Below are 21,295 nucleotides of genomic sequence, written 5' to 3' on the forward strand. Positions count from 1 at the left end.
AAATAGACATCACACTCTTGTGGGGATTACCACGAATTTAGTCTTCACACCACAGAAACACAGTAACTCGGATTACTTAAACTGCAATCGAATTTAAGATTTCCATACGCGGAATCACTGTTAAAGATGTCTGACTGTGACGTTGCACCCGTGTAAAGAATTCTCATGCTAAGGCCCCTGTTACGGTCAAAGATGTCTGTTTGTCTATCTCCAAGTCATCTATACCCACACTGAATGTACAGAGTCTGCGCATGACGGGACTTGAGAAGACGAATTTGTCACCCATGATATTGGTAATGCTAGACACGATGTTATCCATGATGGATGTGATGTCATACACCTTATTTACGTGATTACTTGTGCGGGCAAATAATAGCGAAGTATACTTGATTTTTGCGATGTCTTGTTATTTTCATGGAAACACGGGGTGTGGCATGTGGTTTATCGATTCAGAGTTGATATCCGGATCCGGTTAACGATTTCTCGGGGTTTCCGATTTCAAACTGAATGGTGTGGTATGTATTGATCAATAGAGAGTGACACAACATAGTAAACACGTGTGAGATAAATCACAAGTAACCCGGAGTTGTTAGCCCGATGGAAACATAAATTCCTCGATTTCCGACTACCGTTATCTGCGTGCCAAATATTTACCGAAGTCGAGGAGGTGTTTTATTCAGACATTTTGACTCTGGAAAATCCAAAGCACGAACCCGGACATCGCAGACATGTCGAAACCTATTGTCCAATTTCCAAAACATACACGTCGATGTACAACAGCACATTGCATGCGGGTAACTGAGGATTTCGATGGGATGCACCAGAACAAGTGAATAAGCTATTACACAAATGTATTGGAGTCGTTGTTGGTGTGTATTTTGTCGCTGTCCGTTGTAACAATATACAAAAATATCAAATTGTCCGGTGTGGTTGTCCGTTTTCCAAACGAAAATGGTATTGTTACCCAGGGAAAAAATGTATTTCCAAGTGAAAACGGTATTGGTACTCAGTTAAATGATAGTTTCCAGACGAAAAGGGTTTGTTGCCCAGGAGAAAATGATTAGTTACTCTAGGTAAAAGTATTTTTTCAAGTGAAAATGTATTGTTACACTGGGTAAACGCCGGATCTCCAAAGGAAAATGATATTTTTATTCGGGTAAACGACGGACCACCAAGTGAAAATGGTTTGTTGCTCAGGGAAAAAGGTTTGTTACCTGGGGAAAAAATATATTTCCAAGTGAAAAAGGTTTGTTGCCCAGAGAAAAAATATATTTCCAAGTGAAAAAGGTTTGTTAACCAGAGAAAAAATATATTTCCAAGTGAAAAAGGTTTGTTAACCAGAGAAAAAATATATTTCCAAGTAAAAAAAAGGTTTGTTAGCCGAGGAAAAAAAATATTTACAAGTGAAAAAGGTTTGTTAACCAGAGAAAAAATATATTTCCAAGTGAAAAAGGTTTGTTAACCAGAGAAAAAATATATTTCCAAGTGAGAAAAGGTTTGTTAGCCGAGGAAAAAAAATATTTACAAGTGAAAATGGTTTCTTACTCTGGGTAAACGTCAGATCTCCAAAGGAAAATAATATGTTTTGTCAGGTAAACGATGGACTGGCAAGTGAAAGTGGTAATTTTACATAGGTAAACGTCGTGGGTTCAGTGTCGTTGGTCTTGTTAAACGTTATCGCTTGATGTTGGTATACTATTACGAGTGTGAAAAGGCTATGTACGTCTTGTGCGGAGTATCGCGACAGTGAACATATTTTTGGTGTGACGTAACAAGATCGTTGTTTACATGTTAATGCATTTCGATTACCGAGTAGCTGTACAACAGAGAGGAGTCTACAGTTAGTTCGTGCTGTATGTCCCGACGAAAACCACAAGACCACATGTAAATCTATTAGCACAACTCGATGATGTTGATATTGTGTTACTTGAAGTAATTATTACCTATTTATACAACAGAAAAATAAAAATTCATGTCGTAGTAAGAAGTTTCTTGAGCTCGTGCTTGATGAAAACGAATGGTGACAAGTATGCGTTTGTGTTTGAGCGAAAAAGAATTATTTAGAGTAGTGACAGTTTGTGACCAACGAATACAAATCGATCATGATATTACAATATACGCTTTCGTCAACATAACGACTTGGTGTAGAAATACTTCACGTTTTTTGAATAACTGGATTCTCGAGACTTGTTACTTGTACGATGTACCGTTGGTGTGCAAACTATAACGACCATTTTGTATGATAGTATGTTTTACTAGTGAGGACAACCATATGACGACTCACCACTTTTCGTTAGCAAAGTAGATTGATTTGTGTGTAAGATGTAAGCACCGTAACTAGAAAACATATGCACTCTGTTGTTGGAGTAGCTGATTTATTGCTATGACATGGACATATCCTGAAGCCTTGGTTTGTTGTCTTACGAAAGATGACGCGACCTCGGTGTCGTAAATTGTGTTAACTAAACTCGTATGGATACCACAATTGTGCTGGACTTACACATGGTATTCGTATACTGTACACATACAAACTTTTGTGTAAACAACTCTGGTGTTTCTGTTAATACTAGTTCTGTGTTGAACTACTTGATTATTACGATACATGAACAACCATTCAGACAATAAAGTTCTTGAGGTATCGAAACAGTTTGAAAGCACCACCAATCATTGTATAGGTTTGTAGCATGAGGGACTATTTTCGTGTAACATGAATATATTTCATATGTCTTCGGTAAGAAATGGGTTATGCGAGATAATAATTAGTATCGTAAAACTTGCTGTGTTTGATTGCATACTTTTTTAACATTGTTTGTTGTTGAAAGACGGGGGAGTTTACATTTAAATATAGTAAGCAGAGCGACTCAAGTAATAAATTTTACTCGTTTGAAAATCGACAACGGAAAAAATACCGATGAATGGAGTAACAGTAATAATATGTGTGGTATATTATTTTTCGCGATATGCAACCAATCTTCTAAGCAGAACTTGTCAATAATTTATCATGTCATAGAAAAGCCTATTGTTATGAATTCAAAACAAATGTACTTCGCTTATCACGATGATGGAAATTAAGATCAATGCAGTATTTCGGAGATGGATGTGTATCGTTTGGTATGTTCCCCAATCACTAAATGTCGGTTAGTTAAACGATACATTTACAAGTTTACCGAAATCTTGATTTACAAATAACAGCTTGATGATGTAAAGCTCAACCACGCAAATGTGTTCATTGTAAAGTATTTGACACAAACAAAATATCGAATGGAGACTTCGGTTTCATTACCAAGCTAGTGAAAATTGTTTTCTGTTGGCCAGGTAGGACACATTTGACAAACATCGTACACATTGTATCTTCGTGATGGTAACGACTTTTAGCGGCTTGGTTTCATGTCGGGAATTATTATCTGAGGGTTCAAGAATGATTTCAATCAATACTAGAAATGAACAACAATGCAAAACACGTTTAGCAAATAACAGTGTAGCAAGTACTTTTTTGATATTACGAGTGTTGGGTACTAGACACTTCTAGTTGAATTGGATGCATCTAACAAACATATCACAATTTACTTTTACAATAATCAAAGTCTTAGAGTGTATAACCTCGCGATATTTTACATTTAGCACGCCCAATGGGGAGTTACTGAAATGATTAAGAATTGATCGCTAGCTTCGAACGGTACTCGATACTCAAAGTGATATTTTCATACTCTGTAAAGTGCATATGTTTCAATTCTCTGTCACAAATTCCGACAATAAATCGTTGGATTCAATAGTAACGATATTGCGATATACTGATTCTACACTTAGTCGTTTCAATTACCCGTTGGGAATCGGGATAATAAGGCATTTTGTATCGGATGTTCAATGTATGAATACTGGAATTATTACATCTTTAGTGCTGTTTATCGCGAACGATAGATTTTAATAATTGTACTGATTGTTGAATGTAATAATACCGATATTGTCGTTTCATCTTTAGTCTTGGTTACTGGAAATATTTTCTGATATCCGCGATACGCAGAGTGATTTTTACCAAGGTGGAGTAATTTTCCTATCAAGAACATTTCAGACACACATAGTTTTACAACTCAATATGTTAATAACGTTGGTACTTAAAAGTTTGTTGTTGTCATAACATTTACCACAACGCCGTGTCTAATTAACGCGAGTAATTTAATAATCAAGTCATGATAGACCATTACAAAATCTCGTATGTTAAATCGATGTGACAATCCTTATGTTTACATCACGATAATTTTCGATATAACACCTGCGTTCGATTGTAAGAAACTACGATGGTCATACTTTCAAATGTCGTATTCTCAAATATAATATGCTAATCTCAAGTCGCCGACACCGAGAAGTAATTACTTTTGTCTTACAAAATATATCGCATAGTAATTTCTTTGTCTTGCGGCATAGTAACGACTTTTACAGTTGAACAAAAAAGACGAGTTGGTGGTATATGCCTAAAACCGAACTTGATATGTTTGTGGGTTGTAGTGATTACTTGTGTAGTCTTGTCTACTTTTCGTATGGACACTTTTTGCTTTGGTTCGGTGAGTTACAAACGGATTGACTTGACAAGGTTTTTGTATTTTACTCTTTTGTTGATGGCAAGATGTTAAAATGTTGAGATGTCATAGTGATAATATTTCTGAAACTCTGTTTGACAAACGTAAAGACAGGTCGCGATTTCAATTCAGACTATGTCAAAGTCCAAATATTTCATTTCGTATTATCTGGATTTACCTTTAGTACATCTCGCGAGTGGATTCCGACGTCGTACTATAACACTCTTAATAATACGGGTTCAAGGATTTTCAATCAACAATACGTGAATTTTTTGGTAATGCTAGAGTTGGCAAATGATTAGTTGCGTGTCTTTGTTAAGAGTTTGATTTCAAGTTGATAAAGACAATAACTGTATAATGCACGTACTTGCGATTCTTGATTCTTGTAGAGTTATAGTTGGTATTGATTCTATAGGTGTGAAACAGCAGCGTGGAATGTGTGAATAATTCGATGCGACTGAAGTTGGAGTCAGCAATATTCAAGTTACGTTCGAATCAACTGATCGCGGTAAATGGATTTCTCAAAGGATTAGAGTTGTACCGGGTCAACACATTCAAATACGAATCAACTTGGTTGGTGTAGTGAGTTTCATTTCAAGTTGATAAATTGACACATTGATTGAATATTCTCATGATTCGCATCACGCGACCAAAGTCAACGTGAAACATATAGCGATCGCGAAAAGTATCAAATCTTGGATATTCAAGTCACCGTCTGCGACGGTTCTGTTATTCGGTGCTTATTACTTAATAGGTAATATTCTTATTATATCAGACTCGTGAAATCCAGTTCTGCACCAAACTACCAACATATTACATTGTAGCGATTGCGATGTATGTAACCACAAGCCACGAGAGATGGTTATGTCTGAAGCATTACCCTGTGAGTGGTTGTAGGATTTTAGAATTATTTCGCACCTTTTTGAATAAGCGTACACTTCACAAAGGATTAGGGTTAGAGTAGAAATAAGTGACAATTTGTCGCTATTCAAGTTACCGACACTGGTGGTCTGTAATTCGTTACTTATTAAATCTTACGAGCGAAATCAAGTTCTGTGACAAACTGCTTACGAAAATTTCACCGCGTGAGTGATCGATATGCCTGTAACACGAAGCCGCGAAAGATGGCTATGTCCGAGACATTATCTTGTCAGCGATTGCGGGGTTTTGCAAACTATTTCACGCCTATTTGAAGTGTTAGTTTGTGAACGCGGTTATTGTTGGTATTGGAATCACCGTCTACGCCGGTTCTCTGGTAAACTAATTACCAAAAAATTACCATGCGGCGGATTCTTAGATTTAGCAAACTATTTCACACCCTTTTTTGCTAAAAGTACGACATGCCACCTGCAGTCTATACCCGAAAGTACGAATCATCGCCGCGTCCATAAGAATAACGATATGTTGAAGTAGCACTCACCGTAAACGTTGGGATCAAATCGAATCGGTCATATATAATAATTTGGGGTATACACATTTAGTAAGGACCAATCACGTGACTATTTACCATACCTGAGACATATTCAACACCGTGCGAGAGATGCCCATACACAAAAGTACGACCCGCCAACACGAGTTTTCGAGGCACCGTGAGAGAGATGGCTATACCTAGAAGAGTCACCGTGTGAGAGATGCCTATACCTGAAAGTACGACTCACCAACACGAGTTTTCGAGGCACCGTGTGAGAGATCCCTATACCGAAAAGGGTTACCGTGCCAACACGAGTTTTCGAGGCACCGTGTGAGAGATCCCTATACCGAAAAGGGTTACCGTGTGAGAGGGTCCATAAGACACAATGGCACCGTGCGAGCGGAAGGGGGGGTCAAAAGGGTCACCGTGCCAACACGAGTTTCGAGGCACCGTGTCAGCGGGCCCATAAGCCACAATGGCCGCTCACGAGCGATCATACTAACTACTAACGTTCTTCGGGAAATGCTTCAACTGCGCACTGCAGGGCGTTGAATTACATCAGCTTCTCAGCAGCACAAAATTTGGTTTTATTCGATTTGTTTGGACGGGAATCTTCTGTCGATAAGGTCATACGCTAATATTGGTCTTGCTTCAGTCAGACTTGAATGTTCGTATCATTAGATAGGACTGTATGTCTTGATAGTAATGAGTGCATTGCCAGTATTAAGACATCATATCAGTGTTTTAACGCGGTAGGCCTACATCTATCGCTCATACTGATTTGAAGTGCGTTCTCGTGCGTATCTGTCTACTCTACTAGTAATCTATATGTCACCATGTACATGGATTCATTGTGACGTCACAGATGGTCGCACAAAATTACGATTCGCCGCCTATAGTACTTGCGGAATTACAAGCGTCCATTTGTGTCGCTACAAGTGTTTTGGCTAGCTGCTTGCCTGTGTGGTCAACGAAGAGTGAAAACTCGCTAATTATGCTTGTCACTGTTTATAATGATCGCTTTTAATGATGGCAAAACGAATGGGTAGTTTATCATGCTCATCCCCTCACTAAGCCAAATTAACAAAGAAGTGCGATCCGCATGTGAAAACGGAAGAAAAAAACTAGGTTCGCCCGAAGACTTCAGGGGTCCTACCTTTTCCAACACACCTGACTCGATCAGCTCAACCGGTAAATCTGATTACGTGAGCAGAGAGAGCATAAAAATTGAGAACAATAAACGGACTCAATCATGAATTATAGAAAATGTTCGCGCCTCGCGCGTTCAGGCGACACACCCACCTACGGACACACAATTTAGATGATAAGCAGCGGCAAAAAGCGCAATGCCCGAGGGGGGTCTGGGGGCCCAAGCCCCCCAGATGTTTGACTACTCATCCTATGGGGGGGGGGGGCTGGTTGCGCACTGTTGTCCACGGGCCTGCGCAGTGAGTTGGCATGTTTGCGCAGACTCGTGAAAAATTTGAGGGAACATCGGTAGTAAGGACATATGATTATATAGTATGAACAATAATTTTATATATCCCTGAGTTCTCATTGCAAACTAATATTCGATAAAATCTGTCAAATCAAAACGTTTTTCGTTGCGCTCATCGCGAAATATCCACCGGCGATGTCTCCATGAATGCAGTGGTTTATTTTATTTCATGTAAAACGAATTTGGCGTACTTTTGGATTGTCAATTATCCGTTAAAACACTCCGTCACGCTAGATACTCCAAGTCGTTTCGGCATCTTCCTATCTTTTCATTGTATCGCAGTTTTGTGGTCCTTTGGAAATATTAATAAACTTATACTTATACTGATAGCTCGGGTTATTTTCCACAAAATGTTTGAACTAGGTATTGCATCCGGCAGCCAGAGGTGGTCAAAGTAGTCAAGAAACCTACTCAAGTAGCAGTAGAAGTAGCGACCAAAAAATTTACTCAAGTACGAGTAGAAGTACTTCTTTCCTGAGCAACCCAAAACTACTTGACGTAGAAGTAGAATTGACTGACTTTAAATCTACTCAAGTAAGTAAGTAGTTTTGTAAACAGTCTTAATTTGTTCGCATGGACTGTCAAAAGCTGCAAATTGAACTATGCGGAAGGTGCAGAGAACTTAATTCGTGTTGATGCATCCCAGGTGGTATCAATTCTCGACAGAATAAGCATTCTTTCGCATCATGGGATGCAAATTATAGTATTGACATGAATATATGAACCTATAACCCTTTGTTCACTGTAAGACCCCATTTTAGAGAATATCATGGCATGGCGCTCCACCCACTATTACGAGGCCCCAAGTTTAGGCGAAGAGCAATACGGAGAAGCTGATACGGTTTCAAGGCTTTGCGCAATTAGTATATGTTAATAACAAATATTGTGGATCGTAAAAGTTACATTTAGTGTAGGGTTGCCATACGTCCGGAATTTCCCGGACATGTCCGGAACTTCACTGAAAAATCTGCGTCCGGGAGGAATTTATAAAATATGCCAAAATGTCCGGAATTTTGAAGGCTTCAAGCGGGCTCAAATTTCTTTCGTAAATCAACATAAACAATATTATTTTCAAGCAGATTTATGCTATTCAAAGTTGTTCTTCGCGCTGCGCGCGAGTTAATGCAACGTATGATGATATTAGTATGGGCACCTGGCACTATACCCTCGCCCAAAATGCACGGAACACAGCTTTTCCACGGAATTTTTTCAAATGGGAAATGAGGTCGCGACCATAAAAGGCTGGAAATCACCGGATGTGCAACCTGTTGGTGCATTTTATAGTAGCCTAATATATGGAAGAATCAATATTATTGACAGAATTCATACAAAATATTTAACAGCCAAATGCTTATAGTAAGTGCCCAACACGTAACATCGACTGCCCTATGGCGGCCCCAAGATCAGTGCTTTTTTGGGCGGAAGGGGGGAGGGGAGAATTTTTTTTTTCGGACCTGATTAAAACACTTAAACAGATAACCGCATCAACCTAACAGTATAGCAGGGCTCTCAAACACAATCATAACAGGCCAGACACGGCTCGCCAGATGATATCATCCGGCCCGTAGAGGAATCTATTGTAGACCCTAGCAAGTAGCAATCATCAGAGCTCCCATTATAGATGGCCCAATTCATGACCTATGTTCCACTCCATTGCTGCATAGTGTATACAGTCGATGGGCAATGGTTTGCTATTGTGACGTCATATTAACGGTCAATGTGTTACACCTCATTTGAAAGTCCACTAGTGGGCGCTAAAGAGTGTCCGTAATTTGCTTCACAAAAATATGGTAACCCTAATTTAGTGTAGCTTTATTTTTGGAAAATAGAGGCAATGACACGCTTGTTTTTATGTTTCAACATGTATGTTCTGCAGACAAAAGAACTGCAAGTTATTAGAACTCAAAGTATGATACTCGGAATTGAAAGTGAAATACAAATAGGCCTACCACTTATAAAAAGCGGAAAATAAATTTAATGTCTTTTGTCCTTAAAGCTTCGAAGGCGATCTGCTAAAACAGGTGTAACGTTCACAAAATCAGATTTTCCAGATTAGCAGGACACGTCAAGGACTGCTAGATTACGAAATGATAGGTAATTGCTAGATTGTGAAACGGTCGTTTCAAACGCCATATTCACTGTGATAGAATATTTGATATGGGCAACAAAGCGGCGTGAGCGGAACCAAGCAATCCAGTACCTAAATTATATTCACTGATACTTTCGCAAAAACATATTTGACACTCCATACCTACTGTGCGCGAAGCGCAACAAAATTTCTGTGCTTTACTCGACTTTTATGAATATTGAATGTTGGTACTCCGTGAAAACAGCCCAGAATTTCCTCAGGCTATCTTTCGTATTGGGGGATTAAACTACTTCTACTTGACAAACTGAAAATAGCGAAAAGTAAGTAAGTAGATCACAAAATATTACGAAGTAGAAGTAGAAGTAGAGAAAATCAGATATACTTGAGTAAGTACCAGAAGTAGAGGAAAACTACTTGAGTACTTCCAAAAAGTAGAAGTACTTCGTTACTGACCACCTCTGCCTGCAGCGCACTGCGTGTCGAAATCGAAAAGGCAGTACAGCTTTTGAGAGTGATGCCCTTTGTACATTAAAGATGTTTTGAAGCTTTTTGGCCAAAGTGATTAACTAAATATATTTGTATTTGAGAGCTACAAAATTAAATCGTCAGAATCTTTCTTCGTCGTATCATGAAGTATGATACTGCTTGGTGCTGTCCACCCCATTCATGTTAAAGTTAAGAGCTTGGTGCAGTACTAAATTTATTGTGAGCAAATCTCTACCTCATTCTCAATTGATTTAATGGTAACGCAAAGCAACACACCAAAACCCAATACAATTAACTTTCCCGTATTGCCAATCACAGAGGAGAATTCGAGATGTGTACATCGATCTCGAACCAAATGCTATGAGCCCGTACGCCTTACCCGTTGGTTTTTATAGCAACCCGGATTTGATCCCGAAAATAGCACATACAAATATACCGTTAATTAGTGGATTGATCTAATAGTGAAGTCCCAACCCGAAACTGGACTTCAACCGCTTACCCACTGCTTTTTACTACATACCTTAAAATAGGGAGGCGCCAGACCTAGGCAATTTTTGAAATAGGGCGCTGGAGAAAAAAAGATTAAGAACCACTGGTTTAAGACATGTTTTAAATAAAGTGTTTTAAACAAGTATTTGTTTTGAATTCAACCCTACAGAATTCCCTCTTGCATAACCATTTTCGGGCTCAACCAGGCTGGCGACAATTGTACCTTTCCCGAGTTCCCCAATCTGTTTTATCAAGATTTCAATAGTCAGATAGGGGAGATATGGTACCGATGGATCACTGGGACCGAAAATACTTGAAAAATTCTCCATGATAATTCCATGATTACACTCCGTGAATTTGTCTACAATTACATGCTGACAGAATCCTTCCTCACATGCAACAGAATTCGACCAGCGTGAGTTATGGGGTCTGTGACGAATGATTTACGTTTTAGGGGGTGTAAAGTAAATTTGGATCGACATTTTCATTTTTCTACATCACCTTTCAGACTAACAAACCCGCCATAATTTTTGATGTGAAGTATAGAGCTTGTATCAGGGTATATAATGGCACACACTTTTCGAATCAATACCATCCTCGTGTGGACTATTTTCAAGTCAATTACAATATTTATGGGGTGGGGGACCTATGGTACCATAGCCAAATCAAACAAAATAGATGGAAGAACTAATCACTTAACAACAGAAACTCGCTTACTTATATATAGGCTGTAAATCATAGTTACCTGTGGTGTTTTATCGCTATTACGAGGTATTTGAAAGTCAAAATTTCGATTTGCGGGTAATATGTATGTGGCATTATTTTGTAAGTTTAGGCGTAAATCAAAACATGATTTCATGCCTACATTTCAGTAGATATAATCCATTTTATTCTTGAAGGTTGCAACGAAACATTCTTCATTGGCTTGCTGTAGCTTAGCTTATAGTACAGAACAAAACAAAACAATTTAACAAATTTGAGTTTTTGAGCGTATGTCTCATAGGTCCCATGGCCGTGTGCCTTTGGACACACCGGGTAGGGACCGATGGCACGTTCGAGCAACAAATTTTAAACGTTTACAAATATTTTTTGAAAAGGCAGATATTCATGTAAATGCCCGCGATTGGTAGAGCTTGTATCGAAGTGTTGAGACAGCAAAAGATTTGCTATTCTCGGCTGAAGATTTGAGGGCCAGAGATCATTTTTTAATTTTTGATCCATCGGTACCACATCTCCCCTACACATATCCTGTTGGGAAAGACGAAAAATATTTGGGTAAATGATTACTTTACTATGCCATGTGCTTCAGGAATAAATGCTAATTCCGTGAAGTCGTACCTCTGGCAGCAACTTGTCCAGAATGTTATACATTGCTTCCTTGACTTGCTGCATTTTCTGGCCTACCATCGACCCAGAGTCGTCAAGACAAAATATCAACCTCTTCGGACGAATTGGGATGTCCGGACCGAAGTACATGAAATACCTGAAATGATATTGGAAATGAACGTGAATCTACCGATAATACAGCTTCAAGCTAAAATTATCTTCACGTATTGCATACAAAAAACAATGTCTTTATCACTGTAATATTTAAGTTTACTTCAATCTGGACCTTTTCATTAGGAGGCAGGTTACTCCAGGGTTGTGTGTGGAGTTATCAGTTTTACTGTGAATGAAGATAATTATGTTATATTAATAATACCAAGTTCGGTGGGAAGTTCCCGTTCAGTAAATGAATGTGAAATCGAATTTTCCATCTTTGATATGTACGAGTATATAGTTTCATGAAACGGTCATCTGTGAGATCAACTTGAAGTCATGGTTCTCGTAAATCAAATGACGTAATGTAAACTATTGGTGTTTGGCATACTCTTATCAGGTATGGCACAAATTATTTACGTACCCGTTATCAACAATCACGTCCGCCGATGTATGACGTTTTTCCAATTCATAGCTAACCGAGAATACTCCTCCACCGCGCGCGAGTGCTGGGTTGGTAAGCGCATTGTTGCCTGCAAAGCTGACTCTTGCGGTATTGCTGCCAAGTATAATAATTTACGTGTGTTTATGGATGTGAGGGGAAGGTCTTCGTCATGTTTACAAACTAAAATCAGGCATTCATGAAATTGCAACGTGCAGCACTACATATTTTGATGCAAGCCTACTAAAACGACGTCGTATTGTTCGAATGAAGTTGGTAAATTCGAACAAGTGTTGAATGCTAGAATTGTTCAAACAAATTTTCCCCAACACTAAAAAAGTTGCGCTTCCCGCTTTTCATCAAAGTATGGTAATTTATGAGTGCCATTGTCATTACGACAGTCGCTATGTGGGACGCACATTCCAACGTCTGTTGGAACACATCAAGCAGCACGTTCCTAAAGTAATATGATTGACATCACAGCCGCTTGATTTGGAAAACTTGCCACGACAATGCAAGAAGGCGTCAAACGGCACATGATATAACCAAGTAACAGCGTGCAATGCATCCATCGGTCGATACGACACGAACTTCGTCTTGGTTCCACTACATAATTTTTACGTTCCGTCATATTCCTGAAATATATTTCGCGATGAAATTTGCGATCTTAACTAACACTGTGTTTTTCATAAATCACAATTTCTTCATATAAAGCTTTCCTGGTCAATATATACACTATACAGTCAGCAGGCCTACGTACAAAATTTTGACATCGATTTTTAGATCGGAAAATCATTAAAAATAACTATTTATTTCGACATGTATTTGGAAACTACCTATGCGTAGTAGAATAGAACCAGATCAGAGATTTCTAATTTCATTTGCGCCACGGAATAGAGCCACGTAATTGCAGCAGAAAATTTCTCGTTAAATTGAAGTTTCCACCATTAACACCATTTACTCTTGAGTTGCGTACACTTGTCGTAATTATGATACATTTTAGGTTAATTATGATTTTAAAGGTTCACTGCAAAATTTGTTTTGTAATTTTAACCCACCCTAACATAAAAAAGGTTGAGAGCCACAGACTATAGATGACTTTTGATAAATTAGGGTTGTGTTCATCGACTGGAAAGATAATTTCATGTCAATCGACTAGTAAAGCTCTCTACATGGTTTATGTTACCGAAAGTCGAGAAGCATAATCTCTTATATACCCGTCTACATGTGCGGTGCTTCCGGCATCAATACTCCCGCCCCCATCGTTAAGTAGTATCGGTGGTACGTCAAGGTTTATTATTGCGCTCAGCTCTTGTATATAAACCTCCACTGTAAGTAGTTCGGACAATGAATCACCGAATAGAATAATCTTTTCCGTGTACCTGTGTTTAAAAATAGCGGTGATTAGTCTGTGTGAAGCAATTTCACACCGCACAGGTACCATGGGATGAAGTGCGATAAAAAGCATGATCTCTGGCCTTCGAAGATTCATAATTTGAAAAGGTAAATGAATGATGGCGACGATTGGCGATATAGGTCGCTGTATTCGACTGTGGGGTTCTTGTCAAACGATGCTTGAAAATTTTATCGCTAGTACGCTCACTTTAGTTGTTTACAAAACTGATTTTCATTATATGTTTACGACCATGATTACATATGTCGTATATCAAAACACAATTGGTAATTTGTTATTAGTGGGGCAAGGTTTGCCCCTTTTTTTTATATACCTGCCGGCAGCTTCCTAAATACTCAGAATTTATCTAGTATGATGTTTTGAGCTGATTGTAGGAATTTAATACTGAACCTTTTTGCAACTTTTTTCTATTTTTTATGCAACTTTTCACTGTAACTTTGCAAGCATTGCGCAAAGAGCAAAGGAGTGACTGAAGAAACACACTATCAAACTATTACTAGTATGGTTGTATTCTCTTTGATTTGTATAACAAAGAACTATGGGATGAAATAATTAGCTGTAGCTCAATGCAATTTATGACGCAACAGTTGGCTTGCAAGCTAGAGGTTCAACATCCCCAGCCATGTGGTATTTGATCGTTGAATCTTAGCTGATTTAAATGTACCAGTCAGCTTTTAGGGGAGCAATAATAGCAGTGTATGTGAGCTGTTGGGTTAGATACCGGGTTATAATATGATGATCGGTTACTGTGGTCTTTTACACCAGGTCAAAATGCAGCCTGAAAATGCATTGTAGTTCTTCCCGTCGCCCCAGAAAAGTAACAATTTATGCACTGTACGTAGACTTCGGGGATAGGATCATAAATTTACGCATATGATCAAATTCGTGGACAGACAAAACTTGATAGGTGTTTGACTTTCCTGTGAGTATTGATAACACAAAATGGGTAGTGGATATTGTAATTACAGCGCGCTGGTTTTGGAAATACACTGCGTTTACGAAATAGAAATACCTGCTCCCGAGACTCCTGAGAATTTGTTGATAGACCAATTCAAAAGTCACCGTCGTGTAAGCGCCTACATTCACGTCGGTGGAGAAGATTTTTTCAGCCTTCTCGCGAGTTTCTACCAACCCGGCGGTTTGACCTCTCTCCTGTGAAGGGAATGTGAACACATATTACTATAGGGTTGAGCACAATGATTCTAGTACACTAATCCGAGTCGAGAATTCATTCTAACGATTCGATTCGAATAGTGAGAGGTGATTCTTATACGAATACTGAAATTACACGTTCCTTGCCATGAAAGAATTAATTCATCAACGATATTTTATAGTATCGCAGAATACGAAACATGTAGAACCAAGCTACATACTCAGTGCCGTGCATCCCAACCGTGGGGTTGCGAAGAATTTATAAATGTTTCAGTTTTTTATTCAATTTGCCAAAAATACACAACACCTAATCTTCTTGCGATTAGACGTGCTCATACCCGTTCTCTTCCTCTGGATTTATGCCGCGTTCCCGTGTTTACAATAATTAGTGAACCAGGTTTTCGTGACAGTCATTTTGATAGGAGTGCGAAATTGGACAGTATGGTTTTGTGTGCGCCTTGGAATTGCGAACGTCATTGGAAAATGCAATCCAGTCCGATTGTAATCAGCAATAACAAAACTTGAGACCCTTTTATGTTCGACGAATTACTAATTGAATACACGCTTTTTCGTTTGTAATACACTATTACGAGAATTCCTTGTCAGCTGGATACACTCGTATTGTCGCGCAATTTCACTAGTGGACGTCTGATTTAAATCATCACACACACCACTCATTGTACGTTGAATTATGTTGCCATATGTTCGGTCATATCTCATGGTGGGTCGCGGAATGAAAAAGGTTGGAAAGCACTGCTTAGTGGAAAGACATTTCTGTGAAGTCACAATAAATCCACAGCATTGTCACAAAGTGCAGTGAAATAGGTCGTCTAAAAGACACCAAATTGTCTTTAATGATATGTAGAGCTAGAATTGTATTCTTGGTGGTAATATAGAAAGTATCATCATCATCATCATCATCATCATTGGTTTATTAGCAATTTTATCAGTTCAATACACCACAAAAAATGCGATACAATGAATAGACAGGAAGATGTCGGAGCGACTTGGATTTGTCTATGGAATCATACATGCACCCACCTTGGCCTAGGCGATGTAAAGAGGAGGCATGCACACTGAATGAAAGTAAAGAAGACAGTATAGAAAAGAAAGCGACAAGAATAGGGCGGCATGTCATGGGAAGCGAGATCGATAGGTCAGTCGTGGTCTGGTAATCTTGAGGATGGACTGTATTTATTTAATAGTAATTGCTTGTATTTCGACTTGAATGTGGACATGCTCGTCGACTGTCGGATGGCCGGCGGGATACTGTTCCACATATCAGGTCCGGCATATTTTATAGAGCGATGATCTTTTCGCTCGATCACATGATATTTGGATGACGTGGACGCGCGTGTGTTGTACTTGTGCGCTTTTGATTCCGAGGTAAAGAAGTCATTGAAATATTCGGGGCAACGACCGCAGTGGAACTGATACATAAACTTGGCGATTTCTAGTTTCCGCATATCTTCTATGTTTAGGACGCCGAATCTCTTCAGCAGCGACTTGTTGGATGGGCAACCAGGCCCCTTTGGGGCTCTAGCTATGATTCGGAGTACTTTATGCTGTAGTTTTTGCAGTGGCTTGAGTGCAGTTTTACTGGCAGCCCCCCAACAAGGATGCCATAATGTAACTTCGATTGGATTAAGGATTTAAAGAGTATCAGAAGAACCCATGCTGACATGAAGCGCCTAAGTATATATCACTTTCCACATCATTCATACATTTATCCCGGTATTGTGAGTAATACTCTGGAAGCATAATACTCCATTCAAAATCCACTCAAATGTACTCAAATTTGTGAAGCAGTAACTATATAATTGTTGCGCGTGACGCGACCTAACCCGCGCTCTGTTGAATTCCCTTTTAGCTGCCGCCTTCTCCTGGACCGCCGCCTCATAGGTCTTGCCGTCGATTGTGATTCGAAAGCCGGATATGAAAGCTTCTTTCGGTAGCATGATGTGGAATTTCACCTGGATGATATTAGGAAACAATACAATTTGGGACAGAAATCACATTCTGCTGTTTTGATTACACTACACAATTATACAGTGTGAACATAAGGTTGAAAATTGGTGTACTGACAAAATTTACACGGGTCTGGTGCAAATGAGATTATCAGCATGAAAACAGAACCCACACTGTAATATTTCATTTTCAATTGCCAGTATCATACTTTGAGTAAAAGCAAGTGTTGGTGGTTTGTTTGTGGTATTCATGGTGTTTGTCGACTACTACTACTACTACTACTACTACTACTACTACTACTACTACTACTACTCGTACCCGCAACCCATTGGTGCTGCAGCCGTGGATTATACGACTACGTCAGTGGTTCTCAACCGGGGGTCCGCGAAGGATTTTCAGGGGGTTCGCGAAGCCTCAGAATAGTTGATAAGCTCATTTGTATGTTTTTTAAATTCGGAAAATCCCAAGGCAGTTTCGCTTTATTACTAGCTAAACTACAGAGCTCACTTCAACAGAATGGCAGTCTGAGATGAAATATTCTACTGTGCACACTCATTTTAATTGCTAAATTACCAATAGCCTACGGGTACAAACTTTTTCCTGTTCAGAGATGTTTTGTTGTGGATTGTGGAAAAACAAGTTGGATGAGTAAGGTCAGTCACGGCGACTTCGAAATGTTTATGAAAATCCATTTTCTCCTGAGATATATACAACCATTTTTCCTAATAACTTCAAGATATCTTCTAGATCAGTGGTTCCCAAACAATGGGGAATTCAATGGTTTCTGGTGGGGAATAGACGCATTTGTTCAAAATTATATACAAGACAGTCTACATATTCACGGAGACACTTGCGCAATTACCGTTACCAGTTACCTGCTCTGGAATGTATGTATCGAAAATTGTATTGCGTTTTGTTCACAAAACTTCATTTTTAACTCTGGATGGCCTATGAATGCGTCACAAACGCATCCAGCACGACTAGTTTGACCTGAAATAACGCTTTCGCGAAATTATGAGCGTTACTGGTATCGGTTCACAATACGTTTTATGTTGCAGTTATAGGCAACTTTCTTGCGTACTGGTGTGGTTGTGTGTCTTGTGTAGTCAAACCAGCAAATAGCTGCTCTGTGATGAAAAAAGTGCTGGGTAGTGGGGAACAAGACCGTAACGGCCGCACCTTAAATCCCCACAATTGGGGGGGGGGGCGAGCTCGAAGGGGTACAAAATTATTTCGTGAATTAACATAAAATAAAGTATTTTTCAAAAATTTATGGCACTTTAAAAAAAAAATTTCGCACGATTTAATATTGCCGAATATCTGATTTTTAAGTACGCTTCTCCCACGAAAATACGTAAAATTTATAAAAATGGAGACTTTAGCGTCGACCATTACTGCGCCACGACGCACCAAAGCATATGAAGTTATAGGCCATGTAACATGCAACTCCGAGAAGTGTGCCAGAGCGATCAGCAGCGAGACAACCTTGGCCGAGAAGGAATGCCCTTGTGGTGACCCAAAACTTAAGACAAAAAGGTTGGGAGCCACTCTGCTAGATAGAAATGACCAGGCGTGACGTTTTATGTTCATTAAAAACTATGTTTGTCAATTTTGGTGCCATATTTATTGCGATCATACCCGAATGTGTCGTCCGAAGCGGGACCGATACAGCACTTCGTCAGCCCTGAGACGTTTGGTTTATCACCTTATGATGGGGGTGCACGTCCAACGTTTTTTATTGGGAGGGGCTGGCGAAGTGCTGTATCGGTCCAGCTTCCGACGACACATTTGGGTATGATCGCAATAACTATGGCACCAAATTGACAAAAAACTTTTTTGATGAACATATAATGTCATGTCTGGTCATTTCTATCTAGCAGATATCTTGAAGTTATTATGAAAAATGGTTGTATATATCTCAGGAGAACATGGATTTTTGTAAACATTTCGAAGTCACCGTGATTGACGTTACTCATCCAACTTGTTTTTCCACAATCCACAACAAAACATCTCTTACCAGGAAAAAGTTTGTATCCGTAGGCTATTGGTAATTTAGCAATTAAAATGAGTGTGCACAGTAGAATATTTCATCTCAGACTACCATTCTGTTGATGTGAGCTCTGGAGTTTAACTAGTAATAAAGCGGAACTGCCTCGGGATTTTCCGAATTTAAAAAACATACAAATTGGCTTATCAACTATTCTGAGGCTTCGCGAACCCCCTGAAAATGCTTCGCGGACCCCCTGCTGAGAACCACTGACGTAGTGGTATAATCCACGGCTGCAGCACCAATGGGTTGCGGGTTCGAGTAGTAGTAGTAGTAGTCGACAAACACCATGAATACTGCAAACCAACCAACACTTGCTTTTACTCAAAGTATGATACTGGCAATTGAAAATGAAATATATATACTACTTTTAAAATGTATTTCCCGTGTTGAATCCAGAAAGTGTCAAAGGTTGTATGCTAAAACAGGTCTAAAATTAAAAAAGGCAGAGTCCACTTTTCCAAGTTAGGGCAGGCCATGGACTGCTAGATTACGATATGATAAGTAAATGCTAGATTGAAACATCAGTTTCAAACGTTATGATGAACCATATATACTGTGATAAAATATTTCATATGGGTGACAATGCGGTGTTAACGGAACCACGCAACCCGCTACCTAAATTATATTCACGGATACTTTCTTGAAATCATATTGGTCCTTCCATATCCACTGTGCGCGACGGAAATTCTTTGCTTTGTTCAAGTTTTATGAAGATTAAATGTTGATAGTCGGTGAAAACAGCCCTGAAATCCCTCAAACTATCTTTCATATTGGAGGCTTAAACTACTTATACTTGAAAAACTGAAACTAGCGAAAGTAAGTAAGTAGATCACAAAATATTACGAAGTAGAAGTAGAAGTAGCGAAAATCAGGTCTACTTGAGTAAGTACCAGAAGTAGAGGAGCGCTGCTTGAGTACTTCGAAAAAAACTAGAAGTACTTCGTTACTAACCACCTTTGGTAACTAACATGAACGCTATATAAATCTGAATCATTGGAATTTATTCGAAAGTTCCGCACGCCAAACATATTAATATTAATATGCAGCATCAGTTTGGATAAGCACATATAACGAATCGATTTTGTTATGGTTACGGCAATTAGCTCATATTCGGTATAACTAACCTGTTCGGTTGTATTTTTGTCGTTTAATACCTCGCTTTTCATGGTGGTCTCCGCGAAGTGATTTTGCACCACGGTGACCACAGAGAAACTTTCTGTAAACGATGGTATATAGATTTCGTGGTTTTGAAGTAAGCTTGCAATGTCGCAACTCACTTGTTTGTACTGCTCCAGTTGATGCGATCCACATCCCTACAATTTAGGATACGAAAGTGTACTGAATTCGGTACCGAAATAGGACTAATCGACAGCGCATTTACATCGCAAGCTTGCATGCAAACCATTCGATAGCTCCTACTTGCCACATATAGGCTGCTGCATAGATTAATCTGATGCGAGAGACCGAACTGTCGTACTATTAGTGGTTGACCGACTGCAGAACAGACAATGTTTGACTATAGCAGTGATTCTCAACCGGGGCCCACTAAGAATTTTCAGGGGGTCCGCGAAGCCTCCGAATTGCTGATAAGCTAATTTGTATGTTTTTTAAATTCGAAAAATCCCGAGGCAGTTACGCTTTATTACTAGTTAAACTCCAGAGCCCGCATCAACAGAATGGCAGTGTGAAATGAAATATTCTACTGTGCACACTCATTGTAATTGCAAATTGCCAGTAGCCTACGGATACAAACTTTTTCTTGTTAAGAGATGTTTTGTTGTGGATTGTGGAAAAACAAGTTGGATGAGTAAGGTCAATCACGGTAACTTCGAAATGTTTACAAAAATCCATGTTCTCCTGAGATATATACAACCATTTTTCATAATAACTTCAAGATATCTGCTAGATAGAAATGACCAGGCATGACATTATATGTTCATCAAAAAAGTTGTTTGTCAATTTTGGTGCCATAGTTATTGCGATCATACCCAAATGTGTCGTCGGAAGCTGGACCGATACAGCACTTCGTCAGCCCCCCCTCCCAAAAAAAAAAACGTTGGGCGTGCACCCCCCTCATAGGCTGATAAACCAAACGTCTGCTGGGCTTGGCCCCCCCAGACCTCCCCCTCACGCTGTACGTTTTTGCCGCTACTTGTCAGCGAGATGTGTTCTGTTTAGTGAGTCAGCTTATCTCTACTAATCGCGCCAGGCGCGAAAATATTCTATAAATCATGATTGAATCG

General features: G+C 39.3%; 1 protein-coding gene across 1 annotated transcript in view; it reads right to left on the reverse strand.

The window, feature by feature from the left end:
• LOC145450236 (inter-alpha-trypsin inhibitor heavy chain H3-like) overlaps window positions 1–21,295 on the reverse strand; it is a 116,229-nt gene that overhangs the window by 88,629 nt on the left and 6,305 nt on the right. The window contains exons 3-9 of the mRNA XM_080328734.1: window positions 20,330–20,365; window positions 20,177–20,268; window positions 16,879–17,007; window positions 14,895–15,034; window positions 13,686–13,850; window positions 12,451–12,585; window positions 11,886–12,030 (exon numbers count right to left, since the gene is read on the reverse strand). Of these exons, the coding sequence (XP_080184860.1) occupies window positions 11,886–12,030; window positions 12,451–12,585; window positions 13,686–13,850; window positions 14,895–15,034; window positions 16,879–17,007; window positions 20,177–20,268; window positions 20,330–20,365 (842 nt within the window). The remainder of the gene's footprint in view (window positions 1–11,885; window positions 12,031–12,450; window positions 12,586–13,685; window positions 13,851–14,894; window positions 15,035–16,878; window positions 17,008–20,176; window positions 20,269–20,329; window positions 20,366–21,295) is intronic.

Source organism: Botryllus schlosseri, chromosome 11, assembly GCF_051294905.1.
Source record: "Botryllus schlosseri isolate E-star chromosome 11, Bs_hap1, whole genome shotgun sequence".
Lineage (NCBI taxonomy): Eukaryota > Metazoa > Chordata > Ascidiacea > Stolidobranchia > Styelidae > Botryllus > Botryllus schlosseri.